Source organism: Melospiza melodia, chromosome 1, assembly GCF_035770615.1.
Source record: "Melospiza melodia melodia isolate bMelMel2 chromosome 1, bMelMel2.pri, whole genome shotgun sequence".
NCBI classification, from domain to species: domain Eukaryota; kingdom Metazoa; phylum Chordata; class Aves; order Passeriformes; family Passerellidae; genus Melospiza; species Melospiza melodia.
Genome location: NC_086194.1, coordinates 28,398,621 through 28,419,606, shown reverse-complemented (window position 1 = coordinate 28,419,606; position 20,986 = coordinate 28,398,621). Strand labels below are relative to the sequence as shown.

Genomic DNA, 20,986 nt, shown 5'->3' with positions numbered 1-20,986 from the left:
TACACATGTAACTGAGTGAAGGGTGGCACTGTAAGGACTTGCTGGCAATCCTTTCTCTAGATACATCGTTGAGGGTGCAGGTCAGTAGCGACCTCCTTTTAATTCCTTCTTCTTCAGTGCAGTTACTTTTCATAGAGCTCTCCTATATATAATTTAAAAGGCTCTGCAGCCCAATAATGCTATCTTGATTTATTTTATCCTTCATAAACTTACAGAGTTTTAAATGCGCATTTAAAGGTGAAAGTAGTCATCTCCTGTATTAAATCCTAATAAGCTCAGCAACACTTTGAGACACTGTAAACATAACTAGATTTCTTCTACATCATATTTTCCTCTTCGTTCAGTAAAATTTATGCTACTTCATCAGAAATCTGCCAAATTGATTTGATTTACCTGATTTCACAGATTCCTGTCGCTCAGTTTCATTAGCATCCTTCCCAATCCAGATGAAAACCTGCAAATAGAGGAAAAAGATAACTCCCCAGGCACTATAAGGATGTTGTGTACAGCTGGTAAAGTACAATACAGTTGATTCCTCTAGGAGAAAGAATATATGCTATGAAAAGACTGCAGAGATATAGAACTCTCACAAACCACAACTGATGTTTTTTTCTCCCTTGTGAGAAAGTGTAGTTATGCCCTCTGAAATCTCTCTGCTCTCCATGACACTGGAAGGCCAGACCTTTATTCAGTCTGATGAAAGGATCTCTAATTACCTTTAAAAGGAAATTTCTCTTTGGGTGTAGGTAGCAATACTGTCTCTGGTTTGAGCTCTGTGTGCATATAAACATTTGTGCCCTGTGACATGTGCTACCCTGGGTGACTGCTAGACAGCCAGCTGAAAAACCCAGCAACCAGAGCCTGGATCTGCAATCCCCCACATACTTTTTTATTTCTCTCCATACTTTTTTATTTCTTGCTTGGAAACCAGCTACACATCCCAAGACTTCTTATCTGAGTTGTTGTGTGCCAACTACTTTCCATCCAGCTCTTCCTCACCACCCCCCATTACTCCTTTTCACATGAACCATGGACATTCCTTCTTATTTCCAAAAACCTCAGCCTTCTGTTCCTTAAGGGTTAGGCTGAAGAAGACAAATAGGGTGTGGGCCTTCTCCTCTTTCCTTCCAAGAGGAGAGGAAGGGTAGGGAGAATATACTGTGAGAAACAGATGTTCTGTTTCTTTCTAAATCTGCAGTGAGTTTTCCAGTCATTCACAAAGGTTTCCCCATTTTCAGTGTTCAGTGAACTGAGTTATGATGGAGATGATTTCTGTCATCCTCCATTCATTTTCTAGCATGAAGAAATTTTTGTAAGGGTCTATCTAGTGCTGGTCCATTTCTCTACTAGGACTTTTTGTAGGTGGCTCTTGCTACAAGGACTTAGTGGATTCTAAATACATTTAATGAAATATTTTTTTTTTAATTAATAAATTTTTGTGATGATGTCAAGAACACTATTGAGAACCTTTCCAGAACACTGCTGGGGCTTATACTCTTGCAGCCTCCATTGGTTTAAATAAGAAGTGCCTGCTGTGGCCTCACATGCTTGAAAATTCAATGGCATGTGTGAACACCAGCACATCATACAGCTCAAAAAGTATAGCTCCTTTTGGTATAATTTAAAGAAAACAAAACAGCTTCCATTCAGTCAAGATGATTGTTCTTTCCATCTTACAAACTAAATGATTAAGAATAAATTATCCTTGCTATCATAAAAAGCAGTCTTACACAACTCACCTGATCCCAAACATCCAGCAACATGACATCATCTTCAGCCAAATCATCCTGAGTGAATTCTCCTGGGACCTCTTCAATCTAGAAAGGATGATATTTGAGGGTGGTTTTTTTTGTTTTTAATGATTCATCAAGGCATACCATTTTGCAAAGACCTAACCTATTTTTACAATCTTAAGAGCAGAGGCTGATGAACAGTTCTTTTGGCTCCTAAAGGATCAAACCCTAAACTGATTTGATGACTGCATTAAGGGTGTTTCTCTGAAACAAAACAAATCACATAATGGCATGTCCTATAAAATCAGCTCTTGGATTTTCAGAATTGGTAAGATATCCTCAGGAGAGGCAAAGGTCTACATTATAATTGTTTACTATTGTTATGTTGGGACTGAGGTCTGCCAGAAGAAGGAGACAGGGAAATCTGAACCTTGAGCCAACCAAGCTGATACATTCATGCAGCTTATATTCATTAATTAGGAAAAGAAACTGCTTTGGTTTGCAGTGGGTGAGCTCAGAGATGAAATACACACCCAACCAAGCTTCCCAGTCACTTGACAATGGGACATTACAGTTGACTAAGCCACTGAGGATTAGTCCCCAGAGAAAAGGCAGACTGCTTGCTTCTTCAAGGACATGCAGGAAGACAGAAAGCAGTTTAATATTATTCTGTACGAGAAGGAGAGATAATAATGGAGCTAATCATTCCTACTTTTAAAGGATTTTCAAGGGTTTGGTTATGTGTGGTCGTGTGGGAGTGCTAAAGGGATGATAACCAGATGGTGAAAAAGACATTCCTTTTCCCCACCCTGTGTTACAGGGGCCAGAAAGTCAGAGTGGTCCCACCTGGCTCTTCTGGGACCTCTAATGGTGGTGATTCAGTTACTAGAGAAAGGCTAGAGGAAAGAGGGGATTTCACAGAATTTGGAGGGAATTTAAAATAAAAAGCAAATCCATAGCTCCCAGCAGACTACTGCAGAGAGTTTGGTTCCTATTACTGTATTTCCCAGAAGTATTTTAGAAGCTTGTTAGAAGAATACACTTTCCTAGTCTCATAAGATTTTGAAGTCCTTATTAAAGGATCCTATTTGTTTTATCCCTCTCCAAATGACTGGGCTGTGCCTTAAGGAGACTGCCAGCTATGTCCCCTACCCAAAAATGAGTGTGTCCTTGCCAACTGGTGACACAGCACTGCCCTCCAGAATAGGGTAAGTAATTAAGCCTGAATCACAGACTTAATAGCCAGCACATAGCTCTGGGCACTTCTGCCAGGGAAGCAGGTCTTCCTACCTCCTTGAGCACAGGCCAATACCTTAAAGGCATAATTACACATCTTAAATCTCTATGGAAAATATCAGATAGCTAGGGATTTTTGGCAAGCAGCATTTCTTTTCCTTGCCACCACTGTCAAACATGTAAGGGGCAAGGCACTGACCTGCTCTTTCTCAGCAAATTGATAGCAATCTGGTGATGCTCTGCAAGAATTAAATTGCTTTTGACTGGGGAAATTTTGCATCTGCAAGTCTCTGTTTCCAGGCTGGAGCAGGCTCTGGATGCAAACTTCTGCAGTAATAATTATTCTGTTCATCCACTGCATTTGGATAGCTTAAAGCATCAAATGTCCACTCTCTAGTTCTTGCCAAGCCTGGCTAACTAAGCCAGATCCCCAAATTGCTTCAATGACCACTGGTTTCCAAGGCAAAATATACCAGAAATGATATAATTAAACAGAAAGTATCCAAAATGTACTCACAATAAATCTGCCTGTCTTATTAGAACAACCATACAAGCGAGGGGGATGATCTTCAGCCTTTGTCAAGAGTTGTGATGAAGTCTGGTAATTTTTTTTACCTCCAAGTGCTTTCCAGAATTCCTCTAAAATACATAATATACAATTTATCCATCAGCTGATTTAACATTTGGTATTTTAGTTTGCTAGATAGTATTTCAGAAATCCCCGAACAATCTCTTTTCTGTCTCAAAGATGAATAACTTTTCTTACAGTATTTCCTGCAGTTTGTCAAAATACCAGTATCAGTTGCATACCCAGGAAGAATCATAGAGTTATAGAATGGCCTGAGTTGGAAGGGACCTTAAAATCATCTAGTTCCAATGCCCCTGCCATGGGCAGGGATACCTTTCAGTACATCAGGCTGCACAGAGCTCCATCCAAACCCTCCTTAAACAGTTCCAGGGATGAGGCATCCGCCATTTCTCTGGGCAACCTGTTCCAGTGCCTCCCCACCCTCACAGTAAAGATTTTTTCCCCTAATATCTAATCTAAACCTACTGTCTCCATGCAGTGCTGTGTATTCTCAGCTGTCTATTAGCATCCATGTGGCCTCATACGAACCTGGTTCCTGGCCTTCATTAATCTTTGTAGTCTGGCATTTGAGAACATTGGCAATGTACTGAGCTCCTTGTTCCTCTTCTTTATTTGCTCCTTTTCCTACCCACGTGTAGCCAGAGTTGTTTGGCAGTTTCAGAACAAAGACATCATTAGAGTTTAGTGATGATGCGTCAACATCAACCTAGATAACAAAAGAAATTGTTTTATTCTTCAAATCTTCAGATAATGTAATTACTATTTTGCATATTTATATAAAATGTGTAGACATGTTAATCTGCTATGCTTTTGGTCTTCAATTCTTCCCTAGTTTTACACTGATACAAATTAGATTTAAGACAGGGAGCTGACTTGCAGGGCAGAACTTAGGACTGTTTGCAGTAGGAAAGACCATCTCATAGGAGTTGCTGACTTCTTGTCTGTTCTTTGTGAGCTGACTGTTCACTGTGTGTATTCTTACAGCTCCTCTGAGCAATGCAGACTGATTCCAGCCAGCTACAGCATATACAGCATATTCTCTTTGGTTTATTGGACGGGTTCATCAAATAGAGCAGTGGGCTGGATTTGGAGTTCTGTGTTCCTACCAGATATGACTACTTAACAAGATTAGTCAGAGAAGCTCATGGAAGCTCTATCATTTCCCACTGGGAATGGCTGCTTTACTTAGCAGGTGACCTTACCTCTGCAATCCTAGTAATGGATGCCAGGTTCCTGCGGATTTGGAAGAGTCGTGTTGGTGGAGCAGGCTTCTGACCTTCCCTCCTGGATGTCCCATCCTTGTAGACTATAAGTGGTTTGTTTTTGAACAAGCTCAGTAAATGTGCAGGCTCTTTACCCTGACTGACTCGGATCTGCAGATATGTAAAGAAATGCAATACAAGAAACAAAAGGATACACCTGGTTATTTTTGGTCTTTGCTGAACAGCTACGGGGATCTTAGCCAACAATGTTAAGTATGTTAGCAAAAACGAGAAATGGCAAGCTGAAAAGATCTAAAAATATAGCTCCAGACATACAGAGTGGAGCATTTGTGAGATTTTTTTTTTTTTGTCAATCACGGTGACACAAAGATAAAATTCAAACTTCCAACATAATATTTAGCTGATTAAAATGGCTGCTATAAAAATCATTCATTTTCAAAAGAACTGTCATTTCATAGTGTTTTACAGAATGACTTAATTCTCCTGAAAAACTATCTTGGAAGTTTAGGTACCATTTATTTAAGCAGAAGAGAATGGTTATTCATTTCATTCATTTCTATATGTATTTTATCTGCCAAGAGGATGAAAAACGTATCATGAATTTCTCATCCAGAGTGTAACATGGATGATGAAAATGAACTTCCATTACAGATGTAAAAGATGGTACTGCAATCTAAAAAAAACACAGAGCTATGAAGAATGATTATTTTTAAGTTAATGTATGATTAAAGTTATTTGTATGCAACCATTTAATTTTCCTTTATGACAGTACCACTGGCCAAGGTAGAGGGCTACAAATCCCTGCCTTCATTCCCAGAAAGAAAGGGAAAAAAGGGAATGAGACATGCTGTGTAGCCAGCAGAGGAGGAGAAGTGGAGAGCCCCCAGTGAGGCCTGGGGCAGCTGAGAGCTGGGGTGCCCAGAGGAACAGCTGAAGCTGGGCACAAGCAAGTGCTTTTACTTAATTCACAGGTAGACAGACTGCTGCAGTTGTCTGGTAAGGACAACCTAGGACACATACCCTTGTAAGGGACAAACTGCAGCAGGATTTTGTAAAAGGGAAAACAAAACCTCAAACCACAAAAAAACCCAAACAAACAAACAAACAAAAAAACAAAAACCAACCCAAATAAACATAAAAAACCCCAGATGACCCAAACAGCACAGTGAAACACATTCTCGAAGCCCAACGTTTTAACAGTCCCTTGTACTGTCGTGCCATCTAGTGACCACACAAAATAGCACACTTAAAGCTTCCAAATAATGCTGATAGACATGTCAGGCACAGGTAATATATTGTGTCTGTTTGCATAAAAATGCACACATATACATACGCATGTGCATATATATACACATATAGATACGTACACATATACATTCCTAAACCCGTTGCAGGCTGAAAGTACTTTTAAGTATCATGTCTACTGCACTGAAATGGATCTTCAGCTTTAATAAAAACACTTTTTAAGCACCTTAAAATTGCAACAGTAATATTGTTAACAATGGTAATAATATTGTCATTACTTTAAGATTAACATTAGCCTTAGGTATGAGGCAGGACCACACTGGGCTGGACAAGGTCCAAATATAGAGCACTTGTTAGGAATAGTTCAAGCTGTAATTATCTAAACGTGTTCTAATCCTTCCTTAGTATAATTCCAGTCAGAATCATAATTGATTAGTGGATAAAAGTTTGGGCTGCCAACTGAATTAACTCTACCTTAGTGGGTGGGGAAAGCCTTTTGCTTTTGTAATTAAGAAATGGGAATCACAGAATTATCTCCTGCTGCCTAGAAAATCTCTGCTTGTCCCTTGTCATCTCACAGCCCAAACTTTTCTGTGAAAAGAGACCCCTCAGGTCTTCACCTATCTACCCCTTCCCAGTAGTGATAAAAAGAGAACACACCCAGTCAAGCCAAGGACTAGCTCATCTACTCAAACCCTTTAGTTGCCAGTGCCCTGTGCCTTGCTTTGCACACCCCATTTCTGCACATGAGGATGTGTATCCTGCTTTCATGGAGCTGCAAGCACTATGGGATGGGAAAACCCAAGTTGTGTTTCTCAACGAGGCAAGGAACAGCCAGATCCTGTTGCACAATTCCAGCAGGTTTTCCTCTTCTGTCTTTCATGTGGCCTTCAGTTCTCTCAGTTTCACCCCTCTAAAAGTCAGGTTTCTTGTCTGAGCTAAATATCACAACTTCCTCCACAATCAGAAGGAGACAGGAGAGCTCCCCCATGGCTATTGACTTGTTACACTCTGCTTGGAGAGAGTTGCCCTGGAGAGTCTTATCATTCAGTCTGCACTGGGATATGCACAGGGTCTGTGAGTCTTAGCAGGACTGAAACCTAATTTTAAAAAAGTGCAAATCAAAGGAAAGCAAAGGCAGTTTTAGGTTCTGGCATATCTGTGTTCTTTTGGACAACTGCATACAGAAAGGACGATTCAAACAGGCAATCTCTGGCAACTTTAACAGGATCCCATGGTACTTTGCTTGATACACACCTGAACAATTGGCATTTTCAGTCTTTAAATGCTACCTCCTCCTTTCAATTCTCATCAAAATTTGCAAGTATCACATGCTCTGCTGGATTTTATCCACAAGAGACTAACCTGCACAGCCTCATCATTTAATGACCGATCCAGCTGAACAGTCAGAAATGCAGAAGCAGTCAGTTCATCTTTTGTAGCATGGGCTCCTTGCCTGAGGAAGACAAGGAGAAAGACAATGGTTAAATTTAGCTTCAAAGTAACCCAGAGCTTGTGCTGTATGACAAACTCACAGTGAACAATCTTACATTTACATGTGTTCTACTCAAAAGGACATAAAGTCAACATAAAGTAATATCCACACACTGCAGGTCTGTGCAAAGGCAGCCAAACATACCACGTGTAGATGATCATCCCTCTGGGGTAAGTGTAGAGGATAATGTAACAGTCACCCCCATAGAACTGCCCATATGTCTCAGGTCCCACAGGAACTCGGCCACTGCTTTCCACACGCCAGATCTGGGGAAACAGGGAAAGCACTGCAGATTGCTCAACTGCATCCTGAGACTCTTCACAAAGTGTTTTACTATCTTATCCCTTCAGTGTCCTTCCTGTTCCCAAGTGTTATTGAACACATACAGGGAGGATTATTCATGAAGTAGGTAAATATAAGCTGAATTAATAAGGACCATCCACAAGGGGCTGCAACACACTTCTCTTTGTCTTGATGCTTTTTTCACACATGATCACTTCACAATGCCGTGATGAACTTTCTTAATACTTTACAGTGACAATATGACATGGCACAACATTATGATCCATCATAAAACTAACATATCATTTTGGAGAGGCACACTGCAGTCAGGTAACGTGGTGTTAGGAAGATTTCTTCCTATTTCATTCACTACAGCACAGTTCAGAAACAATTGGCTGCTCAAGCCTATGGACCATCCCAAGTGTGAGCGTTTTCTAGAAAATACACTGATAAGAGTGTAGGTATTCATCCCTTCTTTTTCTTCCAGAAGCCCAATAAGTAATTTGCATGCAACAGGCCATGTTAATACAATGCCATGCCAGCCCTGTGTAGTCCAAAGATAGTCCTGAAGTGAGATATGAAAAGGTCTAGAAAGACTCTACAGTTATCTTTTTCTCTCTCTACCTTAGAGACACTCTAGGGACAAAGAAGGTTCCTCTAGAAACCAGACTGGATATCTACATAAAGACATGGAATGGATTTTTGATTCCAAGCACAAGTCTTCCCATTCCAGATCTCAAGCTGATATAAGCCTGAAGTTTCTCCTTTAGACTAAGAATCTATTTAAAATAAATATTTACAAGGTATTGTGTAAGGGGTAATATTTCTGGTGTTTGATTTCTCTTGATCACTTTCATAAGCACCAAAAGAATATTCCACTAAGAGAGTGCTAATCTAAACAACAGTATAAAAATTAAAACACAGAGTAGCAGTTTTGCCCATCACAAGTAGCAGAATACATTAGTTAGATAAGATAAAACTTATTACAACATGAAAATTACCTCTACTTTCCCTGAACCATCATCTACCATGTTATGCTGGGCAGCCATTTGTGGAGACTCATGTAACTTGGTAGCATCAAATTCAATCTGCTCAATTTTAGCCACTCTCTCTGTGACATAGACTTTGCCAAAGCCATTGCTTTGATCTTTATCCTTCCAGTCTTTGAAAAACTGTTTGAACATTGGTGTTTCCCCTCCTTCGGGAAGGACTTGAATCTGAAATGAAGGAAGACACGTGAAACAGAAGGAAAACAGAGCTGACACAGTTACCCAAACAGAAACTTTTCTAGATTATATGTGAAATATTGCCCTTATGTTTTATAAGCCACTAAAAATATTTTTTCTGCTGACTTAAAAACAATGTGTTCAACAGAGCTCAAGCTCTCCTGGAATCACCTCCACAAATAGATCGCACCTGTGTGTTGGCAGGATAATTCATCTGCTGTATGAATTGTTCAGCATTCTTCATGGCAGCTCTTCTCTCCTGAGGGTTAGCATTTTTGCCTGATTAAAACAGAAGGATAACAGTACATGGGAAAGGGCAATAAGCACACAGAACCTTTAAAAACAAGTAATCCTCAAGCCAGGTTCTCTTTGACATTGCTCTTCCCTCAGTCTTGAATGAACACAAACGCTGGACATAGCATGAGCAAGAAGATTCTTGTGAAGTTGAATGGCCAAAACAGTACTTTGATAGCTTTGGAAACAGTTAATTTAAAGGGAAAAAAAACAGAAAGAGAGAAAAAGGGGGCATTTTGTTTTACTTAGTGTTTCTACAAAAATAAAAACTGGTTAATAATATCTGCTTGGCTCAAGATACCCTGGGTCTTTTCTCTGACTTCCTTTGCTGGGCTGCAATATGGTCAATTAAGCTGAACTGCCTCCACTTCTTCAGGCAGTGCAAAAGAGTAAAAGAAACTCCTGTTTTGTCTGGCTGGGTTTTGCAATTTAACCATTTCCCTATCCACTGCTCCTAACACTGTTCAGCCTAGCTCAGTGTTAGATGAAGCCTCTGTGGGACCGACACTGTCCACAGGGTCTGTGTCCCAGCAGGCTGCAGGGGCTGCATTCCAAAGACCCCACAGTCTAATCAGGTGCTCTGATCAGGTATTCAGTTGTATCCCACTTTGAAGGAGACCATTACCGAGGTAATTCACACTTCTCAGCTTAGGCCTGAAGGTTTCCTGCAGAGATGATAGCTGCAGCCTCCCTTGCAAGGGTGAGACTCACAGCCTAATGGGGGTTTTCCACACATTATTTTTACCAGCAATAGCAAAGTGAGGATACCTAAATAATATTTTATTTATTCTATGCCTGACCCCTGTTGGCTTGGTTCTTCTAGGAGCTTTCATATAGAATGACAATTGGGCATTGGGGGGGACAGACAGACATAAGCCATCTGAGCAAAATGCTCCCCCAATGTTTTCAAACAAAATGCTTACAATGCCTCCTGGACTGACTTGAGAGACTTGAAAAACGCCTCAAGTAATTATTTAGTGTTGCACATGGTAAAACAAAATAAAAATGCCAAAGAATAATTAATAAGCTGCCTCAAACAAAAAAAAAAATAAATACTCAGCACTGGATTGAAGGGCAGCACTACAGCAATCCAGGTGTCAAGACCTAATTCCACAATAGCAGTATTCTTCCCCAGGGAAACATTCAGACAAAGCAATTGCCAACTGATGATACCTCAGAGAAATATTTGCAAGAAAAAAAGAGATATTAAATTATTTGCAAGCTTATGCTTTTAGCTTATGCCCTGGACACACACCTTTCAATTTCACAGCTCTGTGGAGTGACCTACCCAAATGGAATGTTCAGTGTCCAGATTTTGTCCCAGAAGATAGAGATTTGATGACAGTATACAGAACTCATAGAATTATCTATGTTTGCTTTGTACTTGCCATTTAGATAAGCATTTCATCACCCAAATGTACAGATATCTCAAAAATAGGGTTCTTAGACAACCTCGGTGTTGAGGTCGTTACACAAGTGAGTAATCCTTGTCCACAGCCCGTAGCAGGGAAGGCCTGTGTGCAGGGTACAGTGTCCAGCCAGTATTAAATTATTGCTAGTGTCCCAAGGGTGTTGTGCCAACTCCTTAGGGATCTCTGTGTAGCTTCTGCATGTGCAGTACAAGAGACCTCTCACCTTTCCACACAAAGATCTTCCTGGCAGCACCGTTGTCCAAAATGAAGCACTCCTCAGACAAAAGCATAGCCATAGAGAAGGGGTTTTCCTCTGCCACCAAGGACACTTTCATGGATCCACTCGCATCTGACACCTAAGAAAACAGTAATTTCAAATTTAGATCAACTCTGGCTTTTATAGACAAATTAATTTCTGAAATTAGTATAAAATCAGCTGCCATTCCTATATAACTGGCTATATGAAATTTGTGTACTGCTGGGAAGTAAAGTAGGTGAATGATTTTTTGTTTCAGTTCATCTTACATCCAATAGAGGGAGACGTAGTGCTAATTTTAGGGAGTTTGTTAGATCCTTGCCTCGCAGTTTCTTAAAATAGATCCTTTTTTCTCATCCACTGGAATAGTCCCTGCTGCCAAGCAGCTCACACTGAAGCCAAAGGTACATGCACATGCTGAACAACAGTATTTGGAACCATAATAAAATAGTCCTACACTGACACTAACAGGTGAATTGCCTACATTTATAACCTGCTGTTCTTTAATTGGAAACTATAATGTATGACCTGTTCCAGAATCTGCTTTGTAACCTCTACTGTAAGTTCATGCAGACCTTTAAAACTTTTTAAAATTACTCCTGTGTAGCCGAAAAGACCAGTTATTACTAGTGAAAATAGATTATTACTATTGTAATTACTTTTCTATGTCTTTATTTCCTTTCATAATTAAATATGAATTTTAAACACATCATTGTATCTTGCATTTTATATTATGGAAGTACAAAGAGGAAATTACCACTGCACACAACAAGTAAAAATCAATCATCGTACCAACTTTGAGGACTCACCATAGACCTGTCTCCTGCCTTTGACACTCACTGTTATACTGCAACACATTTAAATCCAGCTAACAGAGCTCTGTTAGCAGAACCTGTGTATTTACACTAATTTATCAGATATCCATAGAAATTTCAGAGTTTTAGGATTCAAAATTCACTTTCCCTTCTCTAGTTATGTTTTACTTCAATGCTCCTGATCATATATATATATATATATATGTGTGTGTATATATATATGCAGGCCTTCTTCTTTTGTTCTCCATTTTTGTTCCCTTAAACCCCTCTTATGAAGAGAAATACACACGAGACTTTTGGCATGAAAGGAATGATTAATGTGACCTAAACACAACACACGGACGAGTGGCTTTGTAACAATGATCACCTCATACAGGCTTCCTGTAAATCCCACATACAGCTATGGGCAGTGGAAAAATCATGTGAGAGACAGGGAGAGAGGTGGCTAAGTCATATATGACTACTAAAAGTCTCCCTGTTACAATTAGGAAGAGAGGATGATTTAAAAGCAGCTAATTCTTCTTTGACCTGCACTGCGTGGTTCATAGGCCATGCTTCACTTCTTTCTTGAGTATAGAGAAATATAATCCTTTTTTTTCCCTCAAATTACCTGGACTATCTTAATTGACATCCTTTGAGTAACTTGTTCATTGGCTGCAAATAAACTAAAATAAGAGCAGTTCTGTAATGAAGCCAGAACTCCATTTATGAGGAAGGAATGAATAAAAGCATGACTACTGCTGAGCATACCTAATTATAAGTAAATAAATAAACAACTTACCATATATAGTTTAGCACTTCTCCTGTTTGTGACATCAGCCAGCTCATCATCATCATCACCACACTCAGGAAGCTCTGGCTTGTTCCCTAAAACCTGGATAAGAGAATAACAAATTCAATGCAGAGAGAGAGTAGGTGCTAGAGCATAAATATCTGTACACTAACGTATTGTCACAGTAATCAAATAACTGGGATCATCTTTATATATAAGACAATCTAAAACCAAACTCATAACTAACACAAACACAGAGATAATTTTTAAAACCTGTGTCAGATCTCCAGTAACTTTATGCCTACATGATGTCTTTTCCTCAGGTCAATTTGCTGGTTGTCTATACACTACAAAATACACACAGAAAGGTGTATGTGATCCTGTTCTATGTGTGTGCTTACCTGTCTTCCTTTTTTCTTCCCAGTAACTAGTGAACTGTTGTCAAGCACATCTTATAATTTTTAGAATGACATAATTCTTAAAATGTTTAACAATACTAAAATTAAAACTTACAGAACAAAATGTATTAGCTGAAATTATAAAGTAATTTAATTAGCAACATAAAATATCATATGATGAGTTCATTAATCTTAAAAGTTACAGATTCTTAATCCCATTTTAAGGCAAAAATTTAGCTAGGATCTTAAAAATAATTTGTGGTGTGAGAAAAACATTTTCTTGCTCTACCACTAGAAAATCAATTTTAACTACTGGGGTAGTTTTACACCATGGGCAATATTATAACAACTATCACTATAAGAAATTTACAGAGGTTCATCAAGAATATGGTAAGTCAGGTAGTTATTATTAAGTCCTAGTTACCCTTTCTTGATGATCTTTCCCTAAAGACCCATATATGTGGGACAGATCCAAAGGTTACATACAGAATATTATGGATTCCTATGAAATTATGTCCCAGAGTGAAGGTAGTAATTGATATGTCTGAGAAAATAAATATTAACATAAAGTACAAGGGCAGTGCTAGCCTTCCTGTGAACTTGTGCAGTATCTGTATAAAATGCTGTGCAATATAATGTAGAGCCACGGGAAAAAGCCTTGTAAATATTTGATAACAGGGAAGCCCAATAAAGCATACAGCTGCAAACAATTTGGAAAGAAAAACAATACAGAATAAATATTTAATATAAATCTGCCATCTGTGGAGTTTTCTTACCTGGAACAGTCAGTAAAACAGTAAAATAAAATAAAATTAAAATAGCCTTTTCATATGTGCTTGTTGCAGTTTAAGCTAGAAAATTTTATTTGCAACTCACTGAAGACAAGAAAGCAATGTCCTGTTTAAGAAAGATGTTGCCCATAGCTCTTCAGTAGCTCTCAGTCAGCATTTCCTGAATTTATACTACATGGCTACAGATTTACTGCTCTATAGGCCAAGTTGGCCTCCATGTCCACAACAGAGTGCCTCTGTGCTGGTGAACAGCTAGAACAGAAAGGCATATGCAGTTTACTGGCACAAGGTTTTTAAAAATGTTTCCCTCCCTGTCTTTGTAATGCCAGGGTCACAAAACTGCCAAATAACAAGCATACATCTTTACCTGAACAGACACTGAACAAGTTCAAGGGTTCTGTAACATTTGACTTTCAGTAACCAGTAAGAAGGTAAAAGAATCCTGTTAAGAAAACTCTCAGAAGTTTGCACTCACTAGTACTGTTTAATTAGGCATTTACAGCAAAAGAAAAAAAAAAACCAAAACCCCAAAAAACCTCCAAAACAAACAAACAAAAGACCCAAAAATCCCCACAAAAATGCTGGCTTCTGACACAGTGAAAGTCAGTGTTTTCCCTTGCTGTGCCTATGGAATAGCTGGAGCACCACAATTATTTTGCAGCATCTTTGTAAGTCATGCATGTTGATACAAAATCCCTTTTTTTCTTTTAACTGTGCAAGTGTCATTCTGAATATTCCAAAGCAAAAAGTGCCTGTTGGTGTTTGTGAAGGCATCTTGACAGAAGCAGCCTCTCTATTTACAGCCAGGTCTGGGTGCTGCATTCTGACGGCAATTAAAGTAAGCAGTTGTATATAATTTAAAAATTGGATTTTAAATTTGGGCCCAGCACAGGTTAGATTGCTGGCCTGACCTGTTGCTGTCTTAAAACCAAATGCAGAAATGTTTTTCTGAAGTAGATAGAGAATTGTTGTCAAACTCTGGTCTTAGGAAATCTCAATTCATGGGTACTGCCACAAGGAGAGGGGTTAGAATCCCCTTTGTGCAGGTGCAGTTATAGACAGGAAACATTCTGGTTCCAGGGAAACCCCTCCACAACTCATTACACAGCAGCTTCTCTGCCTAGCTTTTCTAGCCCTGTGCTTCAGTACAGGCAAACAGAAAACACAAATTATTAATTTCTGTAATTCTTTTTCTCAGAAGAGCCCAAAAACAAATGGAGAAGGGCCTTGAGAGCGTCCCCTTCCCCTGCATTTTAAGTCACAGCTGCTTGTAGATCCTGGCATTGTGATGACCCTTGTTAAGAAGGACATGACATGCTTCTCCTACCACCAGGTAAGAAAAGGCAGGATTTGTGAGGAGGGCTGTGCAGCCAACACAGCTGTCAGAAAATGCCTTGAGCTGAATCACCGGTGGTACCTGCACGTGTTGGTATCAGAACCAGAAGATGATACAAGGTTAAATGACCTAGGGCCTGTGAAGGCACCAACTGTGAAGACATGTAGCATACATACATATAGAAAATACTCACTATATGAAGTGATATTGTATGACATACATATAGTCAGTACACATCTGTATTGCTAGGGACAGTTTATGCAGCTTCCAACATGTATTTGCTGCCAGTTTGACTTACAGGCTGGAGGATGAGACAGATCATGAAAGGAAAAATTCTATACTTAAAACACAAAGCATGAAAAAATGTCAAAATAGTGCTCTTTCCCAAAGAAATGCCTTCCAGAGAAGTTGTCTTTACTCCTCCTAAGGCACACTCCCATGCTATGGCTCCACATGTCTGCATGTTATGAAAATTAATATTTTTATCAGTAAGATTACAACAGTATTGAAACAACAGCTAACTGCTATGATGAAACTGGGTTGTATCCTTACATAAGGACCTGCTGGCTGAGTTGTAGCTCTCTGGGGCACCTCCCTTTTTACAGATAATTCTCATGTTATGGATCAAAAAGAAAACAAATCACTCCAGCTGAGACTGCAGCCATAGGCTCCCAAAGCTTTGCAGCAAGGTACCCCAATGAAATTATTTATACCAACAGACCATTTGAAGGACACTGGGTCTTCTGATACTTATATACATACACTTAGTTTCACACAAATCCTATGACAGTGATTTACACAGGACTGTGCTCATATAATCCTTTCTGCACAGCCAGGCTGTGACACTGTATGGCCCAGTGCACTGAGAGCCCCAGGCTGGCTCTCCTGCATGATTTGAGGTGTGAGACCCTGACTCACACCCAAACATCCACCCTACACACCTGGAAACAGCAGTGCTCTCTTGGGTACACACAAGATAACCTAGGCACACTGCTCCCCAGATGTCCAATCATCCTGGCAAACTTCCCACCCTAAATCTCATAAATGCACAGTTGGACACAAAGACATTGAAACCACTTTTTAAGCCATAATTATTATTATGTTTATCATACTATCAGCAACAACAATATAAAGAGTAATCAGGAGCCCTGAAAGCATATCCATGCCCCACCTTCTTCATTCTTTGGGCTTAGCATTGTTTTAGCAAAGTATTCATTAACTCCATAGCTTTAGATCTTGTCTGAAGGCATATAACAGGAAGTCAATCTGCATTAATCTTAAAATGTTGGGGTTTTTAAGCTCTGTTAGACTTCTGTGTTGACACTCTTAGGTTAGTACAAGACTACCATTATGCAAACCAACAGAACATCAGTTCCTCTAATTGCCCAAGTTCACTTGTGGTAAATGCAATGTAGCTTATCCTGCCTGCAAAACCTGTTCCATATTTGCATGTGCACAAGCTCTTCTCTGTAAATATCTGCACCCCCTGAGATAAGTGCAAAATACTGAGCCAATGCTTTTACTCAGAAGTGAAACTCCACCCTTAAAAAAAGAACAGACGAAATACAGACAACAAGTTTTTAATCTGAAAGAATGTGACAAGGTAAATAATTTAAAATAAAGTCATTAAAAGAAATTTGGCAAGTATTTTCTTCATAACTGGAGAAGCCAGCTCTGCATCATAAAATAGTTGATATTGATTTAATGGGAGCAAGAAGTTTAAGGAGTTCAGTGAGGCTGAAAATCCACCTAGGAAAACAATACCTGAACAGCATGTCAAGCAAAGGTCAATTAAGAAAGAAAACCAGTTTTATACAGTTTAACCTGTGCACACTAGCATTATGTTTGATTTTCTTCTTCATATATACACTTTGGGTTAGGTTTCTGGGTCTGAAACTGAACTGTTTGTTGTGGCTGTGATCCTGAAGATCAGATGTCATAACCACTCAAACCCCCACCTTTATATACTAAGACCAATAGAAAGAAAAGGAAGAAATTGACACAGCTTAGAGCTGCCTAAATGACATTTTATTACTTAATACTTCTGGAAAAGAGTCAGGGTAATAGCTCATCATTTACTTTTCTGTATGCTTTGACACAAGCAAAGTATATCCTGCTCCACAAATTCAAGGTACACGTGTAGGTTGTGACAGAGAATAAAGCCACTGTGCAGGACTACAGGTCTGAAAAACAGACACAGAATGAACTCATTGGTAGATAAAGGTTTAGATTTTTATTAACCTTCAAAGCAGAGCAGAATATTACACGGAACATCTCTCTGAAATAAGTATTCTGTCAAATATGTACTTGAGCAGGAAAAAAATTCTTCAGAGAAAGGAAGGGATGAACATGATGCAGGCTAGTACCCACCTGGCTGACCCTGGGTACCAGAACAGAGGATCATGAGGCAAAGGTGGCTTTAGGCCTTCTCTGCTAAAGTAAACAGCCACAGTTAACTTCTCATTGTTTGGGGTTACTGGTTCCTCTAACAGAGCACAACCACTGCTGAGGATATTCTGGACCAGACAAAAATTACTTTTGATATTTGTCAGATAATGAATAACCAAATAGGATTATTTTACTGGTTGTTGTAACCTGGAACTCTTCCCATCAATTTGAACAAATATTCATTGTCTTACAAAAAATTACACTCCCAACAAGAAAAAGTTATCCCTTCCCTGAACTGCTCACAGGGTTTCTGCCTCAAATGGCCTCTCACTAGCAATTCCAGCAACAACAGATCTCATTACATGCTCACCTTGAGCAGGCAACCTCTCATCCTCCTGAAAACAGATTGCAAGTAAGATGGAAATAGCCATAATGCACTGAGAAGTGGACAAAAGGATGGTTTATGTCAACAAATAGTTCTGGCATGCTCTTAGTTTCTGGGCATTTACCATGTAATTTATCAACAGGACTTTCTGGTATTAAGGTCTAAATCTGATCTGTGGGACTCCAGATTGATATTAAACAGCAAAATACATCAGCTGCTCATGGCACTTTTGATGCATAAATTACGGCCTTCATTTTTAGCCAGTTTTTGTTGTCTCAGGAATTTCAAATGCAAATCATAATTTTTTCAAAGCTCTGTGCTTAACTGTCTAAAAATAGAGCATTAGGCTTTGGCAGCTTTTAATAAAATATTTGCAACTTTGCATATCTGTCTGGGATAATTTGAATATAAAGTCTTTATTCACATGATAAGAATATTCTAACATTAATTGTCTGTTCTGTGAAACTGGCCATGGATAACATGTTCACAAAAAGGTGTCTAGATCAGTCTTGAGAGTAAAAATTTGATTTTTTTTTTTTTTTGATAGTTTGGCTGCAAGGTAAAACAGGCTGCTTTCTGTCCTGCTGGGACTGCACAGCTGGCAGTATCTAAGCTAGTTATTTATCTGAAGACTGGGCGTGCATGAAATGAGGAAATCCCCAGCCTACATTATCTTCAAATATCTGGCTTTCAGGATGCCTCCAAGATGAACAGTGATCCCATGCCAAAAGAAACCAGGAGGGTGAAAGGCAGTAACTGTGAAATGCAGCAGTCTTTTTCTAATCATCACTGCTGCTGAATGAACACAGGAAATTGAGCTGTTCAGCACCTGCCTACTTGCAGCACAATTAAAAATAATCTAGTCAATCACCTCCACATCTTTTTGCATTTATACTAATTCTTTCGACCTAAATTTTTAATCTCACTGCTTTGTTAACATCATCCTCTGATACCAGAAGTAGTATTAAATATGGGACCCAAAGCCTGCAGACACTCACACATGTACTTGAGCTGCCCATTTTTTCTGCTTTATTTACCTCATAAATTGAGGTACACACTGAAGCCTTTGCAACTTTGCAGATCTGTTTGAAGGCCTTGTGGATAAAATATCTCATGTGCTACCTGACAGTGCATGCTTATGTGCTGGATAATAATGAAATAAATCAGTAACTAATGCCAACAGGGAGCCTCAGCCATAAAGAACATTTATCTGACAAAACCCACAACACTCCCAGCTTTTCATTCTTTAAGTGCCTCCAGTTTTGCAGCTGGTCCCAAGGCTGTGGCTGGACCATACCAATATGGGAGTGACAAGAGGAGTGTGGCAAACACTCCATGAAGCTTGGGCTGGAGGCAGAGACCCTGCACGGAAATCAGTGTTCCCAGGGGATGCACAGCAGCTGTGACACATCAGGGTGAGCAGAGGAGCTGCAGAAAGGTGTTTCAGCACTTACACCATGAGAGGGGAAGGTGGGAAAAGCCACTCAGGGCATTGGAATATTGGAGTGCAACGCTGGCTGTATTCACAAGCTCAGCATTTCCAGGCCCATGCAGCAAGCAGACCAGATATGCCAGAGGATCCTCCCTGGTATGACACCAAACTCTTTGGTCCAAGACAGAGCACAGACTGGACTCGAATGTTTAAGAAAGCAATTCAGAGAGTATTTTGACAGATATTCTCTAATGACTCCCTCTGATGCTTGAAATAAATTAAATATTTATTAGCACAGACAGAGCAAGAATGTTCCTTTCACCTGGTTGTCTAGGAGATATATCCTGCTTAGCTCTTTGAAAATAATTTCCTCCTGCTAGTTCTGGAGTCCTTCAACTAACTGACTTATGTCTTTAAGTTCCTACACATCCTAAAATTCTGTGTAAAGGAGCCAAAATGTTCAGCTATGACTTACAGTTCTTCAGCGTTAGAAGCTGCAGCACTCATTACTGCAGTATTTAAATCTTAATTTACCTACCTTTTATTTTTAAAGGTAAAGCCAGACAGTATCAAAGTCATAAGCAGTTCTGCAAGCAGAAGACCTGGCCCTAACAGCCTGTTCTGTGGTACCTGCAATAATTATATTTACAGATTTCCTCAGCATCACACACTATGGTGGTGAAAATACTGAACTGATCTCCCAGCACATGGGATGCTTTCTTCCACACAGCTGTGCTTCACTTTGGCCCAAAGATGAGAGGATTCTTATTCCAGTTTTACATGGCCTGGACAGGGAACAGCAATCTGTGCACATGAGGAATTCTTTTAAAAAAACCCAACAAAACAATCTGCAAAGTTCTTCCTCCCTAAGCCCTTCCTGCACTACAGAACTTTCACTAAGGAAAATTCACAGGCAGCCTTGCACACAGATCCCAGTTGCTCTGCAAGGGGCTGGGAGGAGACAAACCTGCAGAAAAAAAAAAGAAAAAAAAAAAACACTTCAAGGTGCATTTCTGTTAGGGAGATGCAGGAACCCAGGAAGAGACTATCTCAGAGCTTTTTATACAGCAAAGGAAATCTACCCTCTCAGGTCTTCTCCAGGAAATTCCCCTGTTGCAAGGAAGTACGTTGAAATATGAGCTAATAATCCCATGTGGAGATAAGTGCTAACATCTCTTGTCTTTGGCCTTCTCTTAATTATGCTCATTTAATAAGTGAAAATTATAGTACTTTTTCACCAAGAGATTTCTTGATAGTATAGCACAGAAAGGAAAAAAGCCATTACAAACTCTACTCATATTCTAACATGTAATTATAAGATTATAATTGATTTATGTGGTAGCCCTGCAAGCTACAGCTGCTAAAGAAGGAAACATAACAAAGATGAGTGGTTTTCTCACCCACAAGAATGCAAATGAGACACATTTGATCATAAGCACTTCCAGGAAATCATTAGGATCTTAGAAATTCCCTAGAATACCTAGTTTAGAAGCAACTTTCCAAGGATAAGAAATTAGGTTTTCAACCACCTGCTAGTAGAGCTGTTCATAAAGAATTTAACTCATGCCATGCAGTATGATACACCTGAACATTTTCTTTCTGAAATTAAATTTCTAATGCAGGCATTGAAATCTGTATTTAGAGACTTAATTATAAGCCTGGCTTACAGATGTGTTTG

The 20,986-nt window shown here is 39.4% G+C and overlaps 1 protein-coding gene across 3 annotated transcripts in view; it reads right to left on the bottom strand.

The window, feature by feature from the left end:
- SCIN (scinderin) overlaps positions 1-20,986 on the bottom strand; it is a 61,141-nt gene that overhangs the window by 2,271 nt on the left and 37,884 nt on the right. For all 3 annotated transcript variants that reach the window (XM_063152218.1, XM_063152211.1, XM_063152200.1), the window contains 11 exons: positions 12,588-12,680; positions 10,959-11,091; positions 9,220-9,308; positions 8,805-9,020; positions 7,666-7,787; positions 7,392-7,482; positions 4,761-4,931; positions 4,087-4,264; positions 3,487-3,608; positions 1,740-1,817; positions 394-454 (listed from right to left, as the gene is read on the bottom strand). In XM_063152218.1, coding sequence (XP_063008288.1) covers positions 394-454; positions 1,740-1,817; positions 3,487-3,608; positions 4,087-4,264; positions 4,761-4,931; positions 7,392-7,482; positions 7,666-7,787; positions 8,805-9,020; positions 9,220-9,308; positions 10,959-11,091; positions 12,588-12,680 — 1,354 coding nt within the window. The remainder of the gene's footprint in view (positions 1-393; positions 455-1,739; positions 1,818-3,486; positions 3,609-4,086; positions 4,265-4,760; positions 4,932-7,391; positions 7,483-7,665; positions 7,788-8,804; positions 9,021-9,219; positions 9,309-10,958; positions 11,092-12,587; positions 12,681-20,986) is intronic.